Source organism: Phaethon aethereus (assembly GCF_964289735.1).
Source record: "Phaethon aethereus genome assembly, chromosome: 6".
Lineage (NCBI taxonomy): Eukaryota > Metazoa > Chordata > Aves > Phaethontiformes > Phaethontidae > Phaethon > Phaethon aethereus.
In genome coordinates, this window is record NC_138580.1 from 13,709,048 (window position 1) to 13,729,453 (window position 20,406).

At 41.1% G+C, this 20,406-nt stretch overlaps 1 protein-coding gene across 8 annotated transcripts in view; it reads left to right on the plus strand.

Moving 5' to 3' along the window:
* The window catches only part of CLASP1 (cytoplasmic linker associated protein 1), a gene marked incomplete at its 3' end in the record, with an annotated part of 171,384 nt that overhangs the window by 85,085 nt on the left and 65,893 nt on the right, over positions 1 to 20,406 (plus strand). For 4 of the 8 annotated variants that reach the window (XM_082001365.1, XM_082001362.1, XM_082001366.1 and 1 more), the window contains exons 16-21: positions 1,901 to 2,068; positions 2,828 to 2,877; positions 4,075 to 4,245; positions 13,742 to 13,856; positions 15,366 to 15,385; positions 17,098 to 17,265. In XM_082001365.1, the coding sequence (XP_081857491.1) occupies positions 1,901 to 2,068; positions 2,828 to 2,877; positions 4,075 to 4,245; positions 13,742 to 13,856; positions 15,366 to 15,385; positions 17,098 to 17,265 (692 nt within the window). Of the gene's footprint in view, positions 1 to 1,900; positions 2,069 to 2,827; positions 2,878 to 4,074; positions 4,246 to 5,844; positions 5,869 to 13,741; positions 13,857 to 15,365; positions 15,386 to 17,097; positions 17,266 to 20,406 lie in introns of all 8 variants that reach the window. The other 4 variants (XM_082001361.1, XM_082001367.1, XM_082001363.1 and 1 more) reach the window with 2 other exon arrangements.

Here is a 20,406-nt window from a genome sequence, read left to right on the forward strand (position 1 = left end):
TGGGGTGTATCAAACACAGTATGCCCAGCTGGTCAAAAGAGGTGATTATTCCGCTGTATTCAGCGATGGTGCAGCCTCACCTGGAGTACTGGGTGCAGTTCTGGGCCCCACAATCTTAAGAAGGATGTGAAGGTCCTTGAATGTTTCCAGAGGAGAGCAACAAAGCCAGTGAAAAGGCTGGAAGGAATGTCCTGTGAGGAGTCGCTGAGGACTCTGAGTTTGTCTAGTTTGGAGAAAGGGAGGCTGAGGGGTGACCTCACTGCTCTCTACAGCTTCCTCATGAGGGGAGGTGGAAAGGGAGATGCTGAGCTCTTCTCCCTGGGATCCAGTGATAGGACGCATGGGAATGGTTCAAAGCTGCGCCAGGGGAAGTTTAGACTGGACTTTAGGAAGCATTTCTTTACTGAGAGGGTGGTCAAACACTGGAACAGGCTTCCTAGAGAGGTGGTCGATGCCGCAAGCCTGTCACTGTTTGAGGCATTTGGACAATGCCCATATAACATGCTTTAATTTTTGGTCACCCTTGAATTGGTCAGGGAGTTGGATGATTGTTCCAATCGAAAGAGTCTATTGTTATTTGTCACTCTTGAAATAAAAGTCCTTGTGCTAATACACTGCTAAATGGTATCCTAAATGAAGGAAATATTTTGTGACACTGAAATAATATCTTTGTGTGTATCTACAAGAAACTTTAATATTTGCAATTAATTTTCTTCTGTGGAAGATATCTTCCATTTCCATGAATATGTGTGTACTTACGGTAGTATGCTGATACACTAGGATCATGCTCTTTTGAACAGAACGCTACAGGAACTTAATCTAAATGCTATGTTACAAGCAGAGTTTTTTCACAGTAGGACTGTTTAAATCCTTTTGAAAGGGAATGTGTCCATCACTGAAAAATACAGTAGGCACCGAGACTTCACAGCAGGTGACCAGTTAAGCTGAACAGGCAACAAGGAGAATGGCATGAGACTTCAGAGAGCATGCTTAATTCTCTCTTCCCGTGTTTCTTAATTAACAGGGTGGCTGATTGTAAGACAGAAATTTGTTTCTTTCTAGTGATGTGAGAAAGCATGTGACTTCTCCGAGGCTCTGAGGACTGGCTGTCACACACAAACAATTCCCGATTCATTTGAGCTAGCGATCTTACTCTTAAACTGCCTGTTAGTTATCCCCTGAAAAGTGCTGAGCGCTTTCATCTCTTTTGTGATGAGAGTGAATGGTGGTTAGTCATCAGCCAGGAGATCTGGACCAGAGAGGAATTCTCCTCTCATCTTAAAATGTTCTTCTGTTTTCAGCGTGGCACTAATTGGAAGTCTATAGGAGCATCTCTTTCCTTTTCTTTGTTATTTCTTCCCCAAAAGACAGTCAACAGCCTCAAGTCAGTACACAAGATTTGCCTCTGCAGCATTGTAGGAGAGCTGTTTGTTAAACTTAAGGAAGAAAACAGCTGCAGCTGGGACTTTCCTGAAGTGGGCCCATGCATGTGTGTTCTGCTTTTGGCATGTTTTTGAAGTTGCTGTTGAGCACCCAATCCCAAACTAGTATTAGTCTAGTTGGGTCTACCATTTCTCATGTACAGTAGACAGCCGGAGGGATGAAGGTTTCTCTGTAATAAAGCTTTGTTTGGCTACTTGTGTTTTCACAATGCACCAAATGGTACATTCCTCTTTTCTTACTTTCATTTGATTTGTCTTCTGTGCAGCTGTTTGAGCAACACAATGGGTTGAAGGAAGTGATATGTCTTAAGTGCATCATAGGGGCAGTAGGTGGTTGACGCGACTGGGCTGATGAGCCCACTAATGCCAGTAGTGAAAAGGGCTCTGACTGTAACTGTGCTCCACTGCCCTCTAAAATACAACAAGAAAATGTTCACGGTATTGTGCCTTGCTTTCAGGTGTTACTGGGGTTTCCACAATCACTTCAGCAGGGAGGCAGAGCATTTGTACCACACCTTGGAGTCTTCCTACCAGAAGGCCCTGCAATCACACTTGAAGAACTCTGACAGCATTGTGTCCTTGCCCCAGTCGGATCGCTCCTCCTCCAGCTCCCAGGAGAGTCTCAAGTAAGTCCTTCAATGTCACTACCTCTTGATTTAAACAACTGCAGATAGCTCCATTGAATTGAAGGGAGCCATCCATTGCTTTGTCTGATCTGGTCATTGTTTGACCTCAACGCTTGGTTATTCCAAAAAAATTTTTTTTTTTTTTTGTTACGCTAACTTATTATTAAAAAGGCGTCGAAACCCACTACTGTCTTAAAAAAAGAAATCATTATCTTGATATCATAAATAATTTTCAAGGAAGCTTTTTGTGCTCAGCAGATATTGTTAGTAATTCCTTCAAGGTGTGCTTAAAACAACGCTTGGATTCAAATTCCGTGTTTAGAGGTGTAAGTCTGCCTCTTTCCATGTAAGAGAAAAAAAAAAAAAAGACTAAACGAAATTTGAGTTGTAACTGCAAAATCAATGTTACTCTTGGGTTGAATATATGTATCTTACTTCTCTTAGAGATACAGTGAACTTAAATTGCAGATATTTGGAGCCTAAGTGTTAGACCTATATGAAAAATATCTAACTTATGTACAAAAAGTGTTCTTAAAAATCTCTTCTTCCTCAAGTAATGTGCATGGTAATTTTTTTCTTAGTGATTTGTAAAGAATTTCATGGTGGTGCTGTATTTGTTAAATAAGTTTTGTTAGTGTATTCCTGTATATAAATAACTTACTGTTAACTCGGTTGTGTACCGAGGGAACAGAGTAGCACTGTTACTGATGACTATGAAATAACAGTTTTGTTTTAATAAATATTTATATTAAATTCTAGCCGTCCGTTGTCTGCCAAAAGAAGTCCTACTGGAAGTACTACATCTAGAGGTGAGAACAGGAGCTGAAAAATGCACTCACATGTTGTTGAGGAAGTGTGATGAATTAGAATGAGAATTTCAGACACTAGGATATGCAAAGAACAACTTTGATCACTATTTACTGCTCCTTAAAATGGCAACTTATTATGTAAAATTTTTAATTAGTTTTGGGTTGTACACCACATTCTGTGCATCAACTGCTGATACAATGATGCTTTTGAAAGTTAGTAAATCTGTTATTGCTTGCACCTGAAGGGAAGGCTTAAAAAGCCTTGAAAGTTGTAGCCAAGGTATGTTTAGCTGTGCAATGGATGGAATAAACTACTGCTGACGTTAAGACATACAGCTTCATAGTCTAATGGTGCATTCAGCTTTACAATTTTCTGTCATTTATTCTCTGTGGTTTCAGCACTTGCGTGCAGGCGATGCCTCCACTAAGTCCTACAGTGTTAAATTCCATCTCGTTGCTAGTCTGTTTTTATTGTTAGGTGGAATACTTAGGTGCAGCTTTCCTGTCCTAAGTAAATGCATACAATAAATAGTAAACTTCAATATACAATATAACAGACAAAACTTTGTTGGTAGAAGATAAGCTGCCTTCTACACCTGACTAAGGTTGGGTTCTGTCTGGTTTGTGTATACACGACACCCTGCTGACACCTTTGATGCAAGGAGCTATTGGTGTGGAACCTACTTGACTGTGCACACAAATGCACATTTGCTTGCAGCTGAATGGACAAGCTTCATGCTTAAGAGGGTAAGCATCAAGTTCCCATAAGTGGTGGGAACAGCAGTCCTCATGAGAAGATGAGGTCCTGGGAAGGAAGTTGTTAGTTAGAACCTGGACTGAAGGACCTGCAGGTCTGTTTTGGCCAGCAACTCACAAGATGGTAATGAGTACTGTGGTTGGACTTTCCCATCTAGGTTCTGTTAGAAATTTATTACTGGCCTGGCAGCCTTTTTGATCTCAGGATTTAGGTTAGTGTCTGATAAAGTTCTTAGAGGTAGCATCAGGTCAGCATTGAAATATCTTTGCAGGAAGTGTGGGGAAGCCCACATTGCCCTGATAAAGCATTCTTAGTTGAGGTATTTTAGTGCCAGCAGGGAGAGTTAAAAATAGTACATTAAACTGCTTGTCAGGCTCTTTGAAGCACACAGCTCAAAAAATTAATCTTCTTTATTCTGGATCTCCCACTCCCATCTGCAGCATCTACAGTAAGTACAAAATCTGTGTCAACACCAGGATCTCTGCAGCGATCCCGCAGTGACGTCGATGTGAATGCAGCAGCTAGTGCCAAGTCAAAAGTGACGTCTTCTGGAGCATCCACCCCCTTCAGTTCTGCTGCAGCCTTGCCCCCAGGCTCATACGCATCACTAGGTAAATCTACATGCTCTCCTACTTTTGCAGTTAGCTTTCTTTACTAGCAGAAAGTGCCTGGTAGTTTTATTTGAATAATGAACTCTAACTAGAAGAACATATCTGAGATAGTTACCAGCTCTCCAGGATCAGTGTGTGATCTCTTGCCCTTTGGGATTAAGGAAAAAATTTGCAACAGAACTGACTTGAAGCAGCTTCTTAGTTTTTGAATTGTACAGCAGTCTGTGTCTCACTCTTCTTTCTGGGGAAAAGAAAATCTTACTTCAATTCTGGGACATTGTTGAGGAAAACACTGCTCAATTCCTTCTGACGTGTCCCCCTATCTCTTTTCCTTCTCTTCCTTCCCTCCTTTCCTGAAACTGGTTTCCCATTAATTGTTTTATGCTTTGAATGGTACATCCTAGTTGAGTTTGATCGCTTTCTGTTTCACAAAAGAGAAAGATGTAGAAGCAAAGAGAAGAAGTTTGACTTCCCATTTCACCACACAGGATATAAATATCTGTTCCTTATGCTGACTCTTTTTGGATTACAGCATTGTGACATTATTCTCTCCAAGCATCGTATATCACTTTCAGGTGCCCCAGGGTTTCTTGCAACGAAGTTTGCATTTGATCTTTCTTTACTGGAGATGCTGTTGAAGGAGGCATGGAGGAAGAAATGCAAGGCAGTGATGAGCAGAGCTGACAATCTGAACTAGTTTCTCATTCTGCTGGTTTCATGCTAATCTAATTCCAGACTTCTCATCGATTTACCTTTACAAGAAGGAGAAAAATAAGAAATCAGTGATCTTGTTTCAAGCTGTGTAGATTGTCTTCACTGAGTCAGTTGAAAAGGTGCTTCTCCTTAGTGTAGAGCATTTGGTCTTTAGTCTGATAAAATATGCTTGGTGACTTATATAAGGATGGTTTCTATAGATTCCTTTTGTAGACAGGTTTCTTTCATGCCTGAAGTATTTTACCTTGGCTTAAATGTGTTGTTTGTATTTGGTTCAGAAGTTGAATTCTTATTCTGATTTAAATTGTTCATACTTGTTCAAGATTTAGATACTTTGCAGTGAAGACATAACACAGGATATGAAGTTGATGACATAATAGCATGCTTTTGAGCTTACAGATGCAACCATTTTTCAGTGGCAAAACTGCTTTTGAACAATCCTGCGTCATAAGGAAGAACGGAAGAGGTAGGGAAGTATCTGCTAAAGTAGGCTTTGTCCTTGAAGCCAGGAGACTGAATACAGCATTGGTCTTGCTCTTAAAACAGACTGTAAGAGAAAAGCGGTAAATACACTCATAAGCGATGCAAACATGGCTGCTCCTCAAGGCACCTGCTTCCTTTGAGCTAGTAAGGACATTTGTCACCTGAGGCAAAGAAAGAAAATGGAGTTTGGCAAAGGTTGGTTATTGCAGGAGGGAAAACCTGCAGCATATTCTTCAGATACATTAAGCTTTGATTTGCTGCTCACAGTTTTTTTCATTTCTTTAATTGTGTTAATTTTTTTGCATATTTCTCTAGCGAATATACAGTGCCCACTTCTGTTGATGTTACTAATTTTCCCTATTAACCCTTTCCTTATTTTTTTTTTTTTTAATTTGCCTAAAGATGGTACTACCAGTAAAACTGAGGGTAAGCAGTCTCTCTGTGTAACTGAGGTGTGTCCACAGTCGTACCACCCTACCTGGTCTCTGTTCTCAAAGTGTTATCTGGTTCTCATCCATGTTCACTGGTGACCTGCATGAAGTGTTGCATGGTTGTCCTGCTCATTTTGATGCCATGGGGTATTCTTCACGTTCTCTTCAAGCTCCTCAGGCCACTAATAGGCACTAGTCTGCTTTTATGACTTGACTTCTGATCACAAAGCTATATGTGGGTCTCTGTATTTAAAGCACTGCTTTTGCTTGAAGGTGACCTGTGCACAGATTCAAAACAAAACCCAACCAAAAGACCAACACAGGGCTTGTGTTTTCTTGCTCCATGATGTGTAAAGGTTTGCTGTGTTTTTCCATCCAAAGCTCAGGTCGCAACTGCCAAATGTTTTCGGGAAGAGACTGGGCAGCGAGAGAATTGAATGAGATGATCACATGGCAGAAAAATGAGGACAGTAAATAATGATCTCTAGGGAAGGAATATTTAGTCAACCTCTTTGAACCTGAGCTCTCTCTTTTTGTTGTTAACTGAGTGAGATTGCTTACATATAAGATAGTTGGAGGAAAGGCTCTTTTTTTTTTTTTTTTTTTTGAGAACACTGAGCCAGCTAGTTTGGGAGGGCTCCCAGTCTCATTCTCTGGCTCATTGTCAAAGCTTGTTCTTTATTTTTCTCAAGCAAAAAAGATCGCTGGGAAGTCACTTTTTCTGAGGCAGACAGGAGTTGAAAACTATAATGTCTTCTACACATAATGAAGACACTACACCCCCCAAGAAACTCATTTTTTCCTGATGCAAGTCTCTTTTCAAGGGATCTATTACTGTCTGTGTGGGACTGTGCTCATATCCTTGATGAGTGCTTGTATTTGGATGTGGTATTCTAAGAAGTGCCACGGTGCAGTTGATATGTATGGTGCTGCTGTGCGGTTGAGGTGTATGGTTTTTTTCCATCCTATTATTGGAAGGGTCTCTACCATCTTTAGAACTGTCACTTAATCTTGGTGTTGAGAGATGAACTGGCTCTGGATCATGAGCAAGTGTTTGTGCTTTGTGATCTGTCAGTGATAAGGAATATTTAGTTGACCTAAACAACTTCATTTCTAAATCAACAGCAAGTTAGATGAAAGTTCCAGATTGTTGTAATCCTTAGGTTTTTTATTCATTGCTGGCCTTCTTTTTCTTTTCTTCCTTTCCCCCTAGTTCTCAAACCTTTCTATTTTTAGCCTAACTTTTAAAAATTGAATGTTTAATAAATAATAATTTATTAAATACCCTGTGCAGCTCTCAATCCTTTCCTAGGCTATAATATTTGTGGAGGGCTGTTCCAACAGCTGTCCTCTGGAATACCTTTGTTTTCAGTTTATTAAATGCTTTATTGTCATCATGCAAAAGGATAGTTTCTTATTTGATTAGGTTTTTTGGTGGTTGTTTTTTTTCAATTCAGCTGTATTGGAAGCAGATTGGATTTGGTAAAAATCTGTAATAGAAACCAGCAAGTCACTTCAGGGGAAAGATTGAAAGATGAACTTTCAGAAATGTAGTTTTTCATCTGCCTCGTGTTAAATACCAGATCTCATCTCCTCTTTTTGCTGTAGGATTCTCTTTTTTTGGGGGGGGGGGCGTGGATCAGGGAGGATTATAACAATGTGGCACACTACAGTCAGAGCACTTGAAGGATGAGTTTAATCCCTGTTTGGAACTTTTTGTCTTTATTTTCCTTTGTTGAGACAGTTGAGGGAAAACTAGCCTTTGTTCAGGATTTGGTGTGTCCTACAGATGAGGGCTGAGAAAGGTCTTTTGCCCTGGAAATGCAAGAGGTAATCTTTGAACATAAAGGAGAAATTCCATCTACACCTGTGCCCCTGGGGTTTTTTGCAGGTCACCAATAAATAATTTAAGGGCAAATCCCTGTGGTTTTTTGTGGTTCAGCTTGACATTAAATCTGAAGTCTGGTTCCCATCATGGTTTTCTGTAGCCGCAGAGTAAAAGCTCTTGCACCTTCCCCTCAGCTGGGAGCCAGCATTGTGCAAACTTGGCAGTTCCCATCTGCTTTGCCCTCAGTTCTCCTCAGTGTTTTGGTTTTGAGCCAGACATCTCAAAACAGGAGCAAGAGTGGGTTATGCCAGTGGCATGAATACAAAAGCCTGAGTATCAGTCCTTTGGTTTTAAGTAGTGTCACCCCACTTGAGAAATGCTGTTGAAATGCACTTCTGCATGGAAAGGTAGCGTGAGTCTGTATACCACCCAAATCTGTGCAGGTCTTCTGCTGCCTCCGTGCTGTGAGGCTGTCTCTTCATGCAGTGCATAGTTATGTTTTGATTGCCCAGACGCTTCATTTATGGGTGTCTCTTGAACTTCATTAAGAGTTTTCCAGGCAGAAAGCTTGTAAGATCTGAACCCTTATCTTGATCAGGCCTTCACAGCTAGTGCTATGTAAGTACCAGTTGTGCCCTAAATCCATGTTTGTTATGCCTGATTAAAAAAGAACATCAGAAAAGTTTCTGCTTGTTTTATTATGAACCAGCTTTTAATATTTAAATATTAAATTATATATTTAAATTTTTATTTTTTATTTAATATTTATATTTAATATTTAAAAAGAGGTGCATAATGCTGACTTTCAGAACAGAAAAATGGTTCAGAGTGTTTCTGTTATCTGGCTGCCTTTTCTTCAAAAGTGAGCATGAAGACAAGCTTTTCAGGCAAGCGTTTCCCAAAAGGGGGAAGCGTAAATGCTGGTCTGTCCTGAAACTGGCAAGTTTAAAACAAAATCAGAAGTTTCCAGAGTCAGTGGCACAATTTTTAATAGTTCGTATTATTCACCAGAAGGGAAATAAAATCTGGTTTATTATAGTTTTCAAGTAGCAGATCACTCTTTTTGAGCCTAATCTCACTTGGACATCTTGAGCCTTACCAAAGGCTTTGAGAGTAACACAGGGTTTATGAAATCACCATTACTGTTTTCTTCTCTGCCTTAAAGCTCTTCCTTGACCTCAAGGACAAGGAATGATTCAAAGGTTTGACTGAACACGGTATCTTAAATGGAAATGCTCAGGTAGTAGGTTCTTTGTTCTCTTGGTCCATCCCTTTGCATGTACTGACTTGATTTGCCTGTGCTTGTTGGTGTAGGGCGAAGTGGTGCCTCTGTTGTTCCCTCAGCCCTCTGTTTTGGAGGGAGTTCTCGTGCAAAACCCAGAGGCAACATATGCCGATGGCTTCCAGTAAGGGTTGAGTGCTTCTCAGAGGAAATGATGGTGTGGAGTCAGGTCTTCTACTAATATAATGTTGGGCTTGTGCTAAATATGCATGGAAACTATACCATGCTCATTGTAAAAAGTTGTTTACAGCTTTATATGTAAAGCATGTTTTTAATTGATGTGGGCTTGTCTCACAGATGTCCATGTGTCATTTAGGAGTGGCACAGCTAGGCGGGTCCTAGATGCATTTTCAGGAATGTTTTTCCTCCAAGGGAGGGAAAAACCCAATGCTGAGTAACCTAAATGCATTAACATGTTCCATGGAGAGACCATTACTATCCCAGTGCTTCCTTATATAACTTGTGTGGTTGTAGGTATCATTATTCACAGCATGGAACTGATTAAACTTGGTTGTGGAGCTGTTATATACCATTTCTAGACTACTAGAAAGCATTTTCTTCAGTGTAATATACAGGCTGGGTCTCACAAAGCCTATGTCTGTTCTGAGCACTGGGGATGGAGATGCTGCAGTATCCTCCCAGAGGAGCTCAGAACATCACTGCTGGATGAAGCCTTTTGTAATGCAAAAATGTTATCACAGGATCTTCCTTTGCTTGTTCCTTTTTAAAAAAAAACAAAACAACCTTCCTAGGTTTAGACATGTTAGACATTTCAAGGTTGATTCTGATCCATTGTTTGTTGTAAAAACTGACAATAACTTCAAAAAAATGAAACCAACTCCCCCTAAAAAAAAAAAAAAATCCAGAAATGGTTTCTTAACACAAAGCATTTATATGTCATCTTTCCAAATACTTTCTCTCCTGATGGTGATGTGTCACATGTCAAATTTAGATCAAGGACTTTTTTATGGGAATACTTTTATGGTTTTTGGAAACTAGTTGGGGCAGTCTTTATCTGTTCTTTTGCTGTGCTGCTGTTGTCAGGATGCAGTAATTATTTTAAGAGCAGCAGAAAAATAATGATTATGAAATGTGAATTGCTACATCTGCAGTGTGTGCTAGATATGGAAACAAACCCCCTTGAAAGCAAAGAAGTTTTGGGAGGGGAGGTGTTTGTTTGAGTTTAACAACTCAACAAATGACAAAAGTAGTCTGAATAACTTATTTGATATGCTATTCACAGTCTTGCTTGAAATAGTTTTTCTGTCTGGGGTAGAGTGATAGGCATAAAGCCACACATAGTCCTGTGTGCAAATAACTCCAGGCTGAGAATGCAGACTCTTGTTCGCAGTTTAAATCCTTAAGGGAATGTAGTAGAGACATTTGTATTGTATAGATGAACTTATATATATACAAGCTGTACTTGGTATAATGTATATTAAAAACCTTGAGATTTTCAAGCCAGACAGATAGTGATTCATCTCACATTACTATAAAGCAAATAGGTTTTGGGTATCATAAGACTCATTTAAAAGTTGTACATGTGTGTGAAGATCAGTTAATGTATGAAACATCCCAGGTCCATCTCACGGTTTTCTCTCTCATACAGATTTTCCTAAAGCAATTTTGAGTTCCAGTTGGTCAGTTTTTGTTTTACAACTGAAAACTGTACTTGGATAGGAAAAACTTAGAATTCTATCTTTTTTTCTTGAAGAGTAACTTTGGGTCACTTAGTTTTAACCATTTGTATGCTGCAAGTACAATTAATTCCCTGTGTGGAAAAAAAAATACATAGTTTTTGAAAGTTCAGAACAGAAAACTTTGGAAAGTTTGTTAATAATTCATGCTTCAAGGAATGCATATAAGTGATATCAGATGGCACCTTTTCCTTGTAACTGTGTGAAGAGTTTGACCTTGAATTTGAGAGGCTTTTTTCCCCCTTCCGTTTTACTTCATCCCGTGGACTTTAAAAAATAAGGTACTCCTAAGGTGGGTTGTTAGTGTGCTATTGCAGTGTTTGTACCGTTACATAATTTTTATGTCATGAATTTCTATTTTCTGCGATTCCTGTTGTTTGCACAATGCGAGTCCAGTGCAGTATTAGTTCAAATGTTTGTCAGCCTTTTTAGAAGGATGAGAGAACCTGTATCAGTGTTGGGACTCTGTTTCTCCTGTGCAAGAGCAATTCTTCATCCCACATTGTCCTCTCTGACACCCATTAGGCCAAAAATCAGTGTGCAAATCTACCAGTCCAGAAGGAAGCAGAATTTTGTTCCTGGACATTCATTCATTTATTCATTCAAGAACTATTGAAGTTGGTAGGAGTCTATCCACTGACTCTCAGGAGTTTCAAAATAGGACTGAGCTCTCTCTTTCTAATGCTGCTAATAATCACATGTTAATTAAGTTTGACCCTTTGGTTCAGTTTTCTTTCTTCAAGCCCCCAAAATTGGTATCAGAAGCTAACCTTGGTTTCTTTTTATAAATTGTTTTAGATTTTGCATTTCCTAAGGTGGCAGAGTTACATTACATATTGTCCCAATTTCCTCCTTGTTCTTAGTCACTTGCTAATAAAGCAATAAAAGATTTAGGACATGCAGGAAGAACAGAAAATTTTGAGGATCTTGAGAATGGCCTGTGCATAAAAGGAGGAGGTATCAGTCTCTTCTTGCCTATTCTTGGCCCATACACATCACTAAATGTGGTTTCCAGTACTGTTGTTACTGTGTGGAACATTGAATTTCAGCTTGAGTTACCCCCCCGGGACTTTCTGTTGGTCTTCTGGAAGGATGTAAATTAATTCCATTACTGGTTCCTAAGACTGGTTTAACTTCTTGTCTTACTGTTTTGTACTCCTGCTGCCACCTGTGTTGCCCTCCTGATGTGAGAAACGAAAGGAAGCCTTGAGGCTTCTGACAAGAGCGCGAGGTCCTTCTGCCTCCTTCCCTGAGCGCGCCTGCTTTGAAGCCTGCGGTGGGGCGTGGGGTACGCGCCTTGTGGCAAGTCACACAGTGGCTCTGCTCATCTGGGTGCAGCTGCACATGTGCTGAACTTGGGAGGGATGGGAATGAGCCAGCGAGGGGCGAGCTATAGAGCTGTCTCTAGGATGTGTGTCAGGCTGACCATTTGTAAAGGGCAGATAACGTCCTAGAGCAGAGATCTGCAGCCTTGCTGGTGGTAAGAAGACCTCAGCAGCCAGTTTCAAGACTGGACCCACATGGATGTGCTCTGAGTTTGTTTAGTTGAGCCAGTAGTTTAAAAGTGGGTTGTTTATATTTTCCCAGTTTTATGCTAATGATTTCTTTTGTCTCATCTACAAACAATCGCTGGAGTGTAGATACCTGCCTTGCCTACTGAGCTATATTAAAACTAGATGCTAGTGGAGAGGTCTGAAGTTCAGCTGTCTTCTATGCTTTTTCCCCTGCAAAAAGTCTAGGCTTTATTCTCAAAGTTAAACATCTCCTCGTCACTTTGTGTTTCTCAGAAGCTTGCAGACCATGTTATGAATATTTTGAGAGCTCAGAAGAACAGAGCTCTCAATCCGTTCAGCCTGGGCTGCTTGCCGTTGTCTCGTCCTGCATGTGTACCTTATGTGATTTTTTTTTTTTTTCCCCCTGGGAAGTGTATATCCCCCTGTTCATATTTCTCTGCGTGCTTATGGTGGAGACAACGGGCAGGAGATGCATATCTATAACTGATGGGTGCAGTTGTCTAGACTCTTCTCACCTGTTGTGGTTTTTTTCCTTTTATTATCGTGCCTAAAACTTGAAGTCATTCTCTGAGTGCAGGATAGCACTGGCATGAGTCCTGAGAAACAGCTTCAGATTTGGCCGAGAACTGAGTTGTTGAAAAGTACTGATGGAGGCTTTGATTGTGTTGCTCTTAATTATTTCTTTCCCATTAACTAGACAGAGATAATTGAAACTTAGCACTGGAGAGAACATTCTGTAGGAAACAGCCCTGCCCCAGGAAGGGGATGAACTGATGACCCTGTAAGCTTCTCTAGCTCAAATTTCTGTGGCTTTTTCATGAGGAAAGGATGGAAAAAGGACCAAGAACACTTTGAGACTTCATACCCATTCTCCGCTTAACTAAAGAGCAGACACAAAGAATCATTTTTCCACAATGTTGATTGTGTTAAATGGGACTCTCCATTACAAGTAAAGTTACACTGATCTCGGGATAAATAGAAGGGATCTGTAAACAGCAGGCTCAATGAGCCTGAAACAAGCGTAGTCAGGCTGCACTGACAGACTCTCGCAGGAGTGCATGCCAGCCTGTGCATGTAGAGCAGGATATAAGGCACCAAACTGCCAACTGGAAATCCCAGTGATGGAATTTGTGAGGGCATCTGTCACACCCGTCTCCAAAAGAGTGATCGCCTTGTCAGAAAGTAATAATTTGATATAGGAAGCAGCATTTAGGAGACTGAAATTTTTGTTGTAGATCCTTGGTAAAGAAGCTACTATAGTACTGAAGCAAAGGCTATAGAGAGGTAACATTTTTTAATTAAACTGGCTGATAGCATTACAGAAAGCAAAGAACTTTTGGGACTTGTGGACTGTGACTGTTTCCACTCCCTGCCCTGCATCTCAGCCAGTCTAAATAAAGATGTTGCCTCTCCCTGTAAAATTTTTCTTTTGTACCCTGTTTAATTGTGTGTATAGCAACCTTACAAGCGTAGAATAATATGTTAGAAACTGCTGCTGTCTTTGGAAGAAACCTATTGACAGTCTGATTGTCTTTGCATTCCTCCAGGTCGGATTCGTACAAGGAGACAGAGCTCTGGCAGTGCCACAAGCGTCACATCAACGCCTGCTGATACCCGAGGCCGCAGCCGGGCTAAAGTGGTTTCCCAGTCCCAGCGTAAGAAGTGTTTTATTTCTAGGGGAGCAGAACAAATAGTTATTAATATGTTTCTCTTGAATTGCAGTAGTGTCAGCTGAGGATTGGGCTCACTTCTGCTAATAACATTTGGACGGTGTAACAAAACAAATTCCTGCTCAGGCAGTGTGTACTTCTGCTGACAAATAAGTCCCCAAATCCGAGTGCTTAGTTGCTGCCTTTTTTTACCAGCTGTGCTGCAGAATTTCATGTTGCCTTGATGTGTAGGATTAAATAACTTGCACTGGGTCCCACTGAGACACCCGCTGTGTCTAGCTGACTGCTGTCCTGGGTTCTTGCCCTGCCAAGCTTGTCCTGCTTGTGTGGCTGTATTTCTGTATGTGTAACATGTGGGCTGTCTAAAGGTATTGGGATTTGGCATCAATTTAAAATAGGACATTACTTATTTTGTGTAGATATGGGGGAGGTGGTTCTGCTCTGATTCACATGACCCATTGCTCTCTGGCTTAGTGGCAGGGCATAGTTTTCCCCAAGGAGCCATACATACGGTGCTGCTGCATATTTGTCTTGTGTATCTAAGGAGAATTTTGTCACTCAAACTCTAAAAAGAATTGGGGGGAGGGAGAAAGCCACTCATGTTTTGAGGACCTTCAAGCTTGCGAGTAAGAAGAGATGGGGTTTGTGGAAAAACCTGTTTGTTCTGAGGACTTGCCTTGCTTTGTACCCCTATTTAAAAGCCCTGCTCTGTTTATGCTCTCATTGCTTTGCTCTGTCATGCTGGAAGGATGGGGAAGTAGTTTATAGCATTGTGTTAAACTGGGAGAGCTGAAGAGAGAAGTAGTATATTCAGGATGGGACCAAATCTTTACATTGAGGTCATGAAGGAATTTGGGCTTTGATATACTGATCTAAATTGTTTTCTTCAGTTTTGAATGTAAAATTAATCCAAAGCCAGAAATTACCTTTTTCTCTAAACTTAGTTTGTTGAAAAATTATCAGACCAGATGAGGCAAGTCCCAGAAATATTTAAAGAATAATTGAAGGTTATAGACCATATAGAAGGTCTTACGAAGCTTTAGGATGGTCACATCTGAATCTTCTCTCTTGGTCTAGTTTGCTGAATCCCAATCCCAGCCTAGCCCAACCAGATGTGAGCTTTATCTTAAGCCAAACATTGCATAAAATAACTTAGGAATTCAAATATAATACGGTCACAGGACCAAATTCTCCATGTCCACACAGTGGATAATCCTGTTGCAATTTTGCAGATAGGGCTGGGGTGTAATTTAGAGCAGCACTTGGGTCTCAGAGTGTTGGTTGACATTTAGCTAAGCAGCTGATCAATGTTGGGAAATTGTTAGTCACATCTGCACACTAACTCACTGCATTCTGCAGAGGCTTTAGGAGTGACATGTTTGTGAATAAATCTGTCTGTATTTGTATAGCATAAACCGCATGCTGAACGCTGTATTGTCTTGCTGTCTTTTAATCCACTTTTTGCCTGTCCTTTGGTCTGCCCTCATAATCAAGGATCCAGATCAGCTAATCCTGCTGGTGGTAAGAAATGTTTTCCCTTTCTTGCTTTCTTACATTATTTCCTTCACATTTAACTGCTAAGCTTTTAGCTTCCCTCTTTCCTAACTATGAGACTTAAAAAGCATTTTATTAAAATCATAAATTCAAATGCGTATGGCAAGTGATCTTGCTTTCTCATAGTAATCAAACGTGGTAAGCATACATTCTGCATATGGAGACTGGCTCCTTGCTGTAGCTTAAACCCCAGGTGCTAAATTCTTCCAGTTACTGCAGTACAACCCTGCTGACATGACATCAGAGAGATTGCAGCAGTGTAAGTTGGAGTATTGGCTTTCAGGGTGTGGATGCTGTATGGCTGGCATCTGTCACAGGTATTCTCACTTTTCGGGGAGTGGGGGAGCCAGCACCACATACAGGATTGGGGTGTATGATGTGATTGCTTCAGAATTGTTTTGGCCAAGAAACTGCAGGGGGCACGTAGGTGAAAATAATACATGTGTTATGGTATTGCCCATCAGATTAATAGAATTGCATAACTTCTTAAGACAGAAGAACAGTCTTAACTCTTGCTAGTTGTAATAGTATCTAGAACTGAAATTTTTAGGATGTGTAGATACTTTTCAGAAAGACCAACATGAATATCGATTCAGAATGCGAGCTTGCCCGAGTATGTTCTTGTAACCTTTTCAAATATAGTTCTCCTGGCTGTTTTAGCAAACAAATAGTATGTCGGGAATGGTAATATCAGCAGCAAATTTTCAGTGACTTTTATATAGCTGAAGAAGCAAAAGAGAGTCTTGAATCTGTTATTCTCATAGCTCTTTGTGGCTACCTTTAAGCTAGCATTGCTAATTTTCAAGCAACTTAGCAAATGAAGATCCACAGAAAAAAGAAAAAAGTGTTACTCAATCATTGAGTTAGCAAGACTATCAGATAGAAGTATCTGCTGCAACTGGAATCTAATTATGTAAATAAGTCTTGGTTAGTAGACTGTCTTGCAGACAACATGGCTTAGCAGAAATGTAAATTTGCATGGACTAGTCAAACAGACAAGGAAAAACAGGCCAACTACTCAACTTGCTAAAAATTTTCTCCAGCTGAAAAATAACTAAAATAGTTGAGCTTAACCAGTCAGACCCAAGTAAGCCAGTATCTCTACAAATGTGACAGGCTCACTTGGTTTACCCTTTATTGTGCTGATCTGCTTCTGTTGAGATGGTATTTTTAAAATTTTCCTTCATTGAATTCTTGCAGGAAAGTAATGCCACCACTGCAGTGTAGCATGAAGATGCCCGAGCTGCCGTGCAGCAGGTTACCTGTGCCAGAAGCTGGCTTGCTGCAGCAGAGTGTTCCACACAGGCTAATTCGTGTTGCTTCAACAAGGAGGTGAAGCAGCCTGTGAATTCCATGCTGCTGCAGCAAGGCTGGTCATGGCACCTCCACAAGCTCACGTAAAGCCATCTGGGGTATTTGTACACTGCTGTATCTGCTTTTGTCTTGATCCCAACTGGGGAGCGTGGTTCATATAGGCAGGGTTGCTGATGTCAGTGTTTATTGTCCATGGGCTTCCCCCAGTCTTCCTCGAAAGCCCATGGGAAACACTAGCATTAATTTTCTGAGTGATTTGGATCAAATTCTTAGGCAGAGCTGATTGTGTTCCCGTTTTGCTGTCAGAGTATTTAAAAATTTGGGGGGCTTTAATAATTTTTTCCTTATTTCTCGTTCTCTTCTAGCTGGTAGCCGGTCTAGTTCTCCGGGTAAGCTGTTAGGAAGCGCCTATGGTGGCCTGAGTGGTGGAACATCCAGAGTCCAGCCAGTGCCATCATCTTCAGAGAAGCGCAGCAAGATCCCTCGGAGCCAGGGATGCAGTCGAGAGACAAGTCCCAACAGAATAGGACTAGGTAAGAATAGTCACTGCAGTGACATGCTGACTGGCATGCTCGAAGGAGGAACTTTCTTCTTGACTAGGAAATTGTTTATGTGTTACTGTTGTTGTTCTCAGTTTTTCGGCTGGCAAGTTGCTGTGTTTGTGGTTTGTAGGAGAGTAATTTTAATTTTCCTGGTTGAGGTATAGTTTCAAAGTAAGCCTAAAGATGTCACGAGATGCCTTCTATTTGAAATTAAACATGAGCGATGTTGTTAGATCAGGCAGCAAAAACAGTTGTCGTGAATAATCGTCACAGCAAAAATCTCATTTGGCATCAATGGCATAGTCCTAAAATGAGTTGAGCAATCTTTACAGTCAATTGGAATCAAGGGCAAAGAACACCACCTTGGATTATTTTAGAAATTCTGCAGCTTAAATGGTTTGCTTCTCTCATCCTCAATATCTTGGAGCCACTTTCTTAGATGGCATTTTACACTTATGCTTTAATTATTCTGCTTCCAAGATTCTTGTCTTAGTGACTGTTATGTAAATATTGTATAATAGTTTTTATTTTCAAATCTGTCAGCAGACTCATTTTTTTTGGTCAGGTGAGTAAGCATCATTATGTATAAACTTGTGTATCTGAATTGAGGTGAAAAGATATTCAGTGTGCTGTCTGAACAAGTAAATATTGTTTTCTTTTTTTAAATGGAAATGTTTTCAGAAGTATTTTCTATCTCTGAAGAATGTGCTAGTAGGTTGAAATTGATTGAAATTATATCCTTACTGTTGTCAATTAAATTTTTAAATGTTGCCTTAGCAATTGTATTTTAAATTTAAGCTACGTTTCTATTTAGAGCATGTTGTTAGTAGACAAGTATCTTATTCATTCTTCAGGTATATTGAAGTGAATGCAAAGCACCTGAGTACATATACTGTTATGGTTCATAAAAATATTGCATGTTTATTGTCATTATATTTCCAAATTCAGTGGTGTTCTCAAGTCTGATCTATTTTATGGCCTCTGTATGAATACGTTGTGCTTTTCTGTTCATTGCTTTTAAAGCATGCCTCCCAAATACTAGAGGTAGTTGCTCCGCTATCACTCTGCAGAAGAACGTTGTTTTTAGGAGGAAGCAAAGAATGAAGGATAGTACCATCACACACGCTTAAGCTGATGATAACATTATGTGGTCTAATTTGAAATAGTCTCAAGCATCTGGAGGGAAATCGCCGCATGTAAAATCCTCACTCTTGGGTTGCCTGCTTTCAGGTATATTATGGGAGCCTTGAATTCTTTTGAAAGGATAATTTTTTACCTTGTTGCTCGGATGTGCTCCCTGTGAACACAGTCCGTGCTTGTTCTTTGGGAGTGGGAGAGAGCTCTGACAGATCTATCAGACGTGTGGTTTCCACCTGTCCCTGCCCCAGCTGATGGCCAAAGCCTATTCTCTTGGCCTGTCATGGGAGCAGGAGAGTCTGACACTTGTGGTGCCTTTAGCACTCAGTTGCAGAAACTGTCTTCAATGGATCTTGAAAATGGTAATATTGGCTTGGATAGAGATAGCTTTTGACCTGTCATCTTTATACCATTATTCCATTATTTATTACTTTATAACATAGTAGCTAACAGTATTTTATGCTTTCTTACTGTGTTGCTTCAGTCTCTATCTTTCCTTGATGCTTTTTCATTTGTTCATTTCATTAAATAGTCTCCCACTCACCTTGGCCCTAAATATGTCGATAGACTTTTTCAGAGTCTGACTCAAGAAGGTGATTGATCACACATATGACATCAAATGTACATGCAATACTTTAGGCTTTGTGAGATTATTTAAGTATTTGGTACACACGTGCTTATCCCATGGGCTGAAACATCTCTTAAGGCTGTGGTCACACTGCAGTGCAGCAGATGTTGAACCACCGTGCACACCAGGCTGTTAAAAATGGGTAATTCCTGGATCCTGTTCATAACTCATCCATTGCCTTGTGTAGTTTTTGCAGGGGTGACTGGGAGTTGCAGCCAAACCAATGCTGTGTGTGCAAGAGGAAGCACACAGAGTGGGGGTCCCTGCGTGCAGGTGGGCTTTATACAGGAGCCATCCACTGGACTCTGGACTCTTTCAGGCCCTTCTGGGGCAGTGGCAAGCCAACAGAGCCTCTGCATGTGGATGCCTGTTAGCATCAGTACCTTGCTGCTAGCTTAGATTTCCGTGATGACTGTGGGTATCCATGCAGTATGTTCCTTCTGTATGCTGGAAACCTTGAAGTAGGTTGGTTTCCAGGAGGTGGCACAATGAGGTGCATTTGATATGCTAAGGTCCTGCTTGGTCACCTATATGGCCCTGCTCTGTGGTGCTTTTCACAGAGTCATGGAATCATTAAGGTTGGAAAAGACCTCTAAGTCCAACCATCAACTCAACATCACCATGCCCACTAAGCCATGTCCCAAAGTGCCACGTTCACATGGTTTTTGAACACTTGAAGTGATGGTGACTCCACCACCTCCCTGGGCAGCCTGTTCCAATGCTTGACCACTCTCTCACTAAAGAAATTTTTCCTAATATCTAATCTAAACCTCCCCTTGTGCGATTCGAGGCCGTTTCCTCTTGTCCTATCGCTGGTTACTTGGGAAAAGAGACCAACACCCACCTCACCACAACCCCCTTTCAGGTAGTTGTAGAGAGCGATAAGGTCTCCCCTCAGCCTCCTCTTCTCCAGACTGAACAAGCCCAGTTCCCTCAGCCGCTCTTCATAAGACTTGTTCTCCAGACCCCTCACCAGCTTCGTTGCCCTTCTCTGGACACACTCCAGCACCTCAGAATCCTTCTTGTAGTGGGGGGCCCAAAACTGAACACAATATTCGAGCTGTGGCCTCACCAGTGCTGAGTACAGGGGCACAATCACTTCCCTACTCCTGCTGGCCACACTATTTCTGGTGCAGGCCAGGCTGCTGTTGGCCTTCTTGGCCACCTGGGCACACTGCCGGCTCATATTCAGCCGGCTGTCAACCAGCACCCGCAGGTCCCTTTCCCCTGGGCAGCTCTCCAGCCACTCTTCCCCAAGCCTGTAGCGTTGCATGGGGTTGTTGTGACCGAAGTGCAGGACCCTGCACTTGGCCTTATTAAACCTCATACAGTTGACCTTAGCCCATCGATCCAGCCTGTCCGGATCC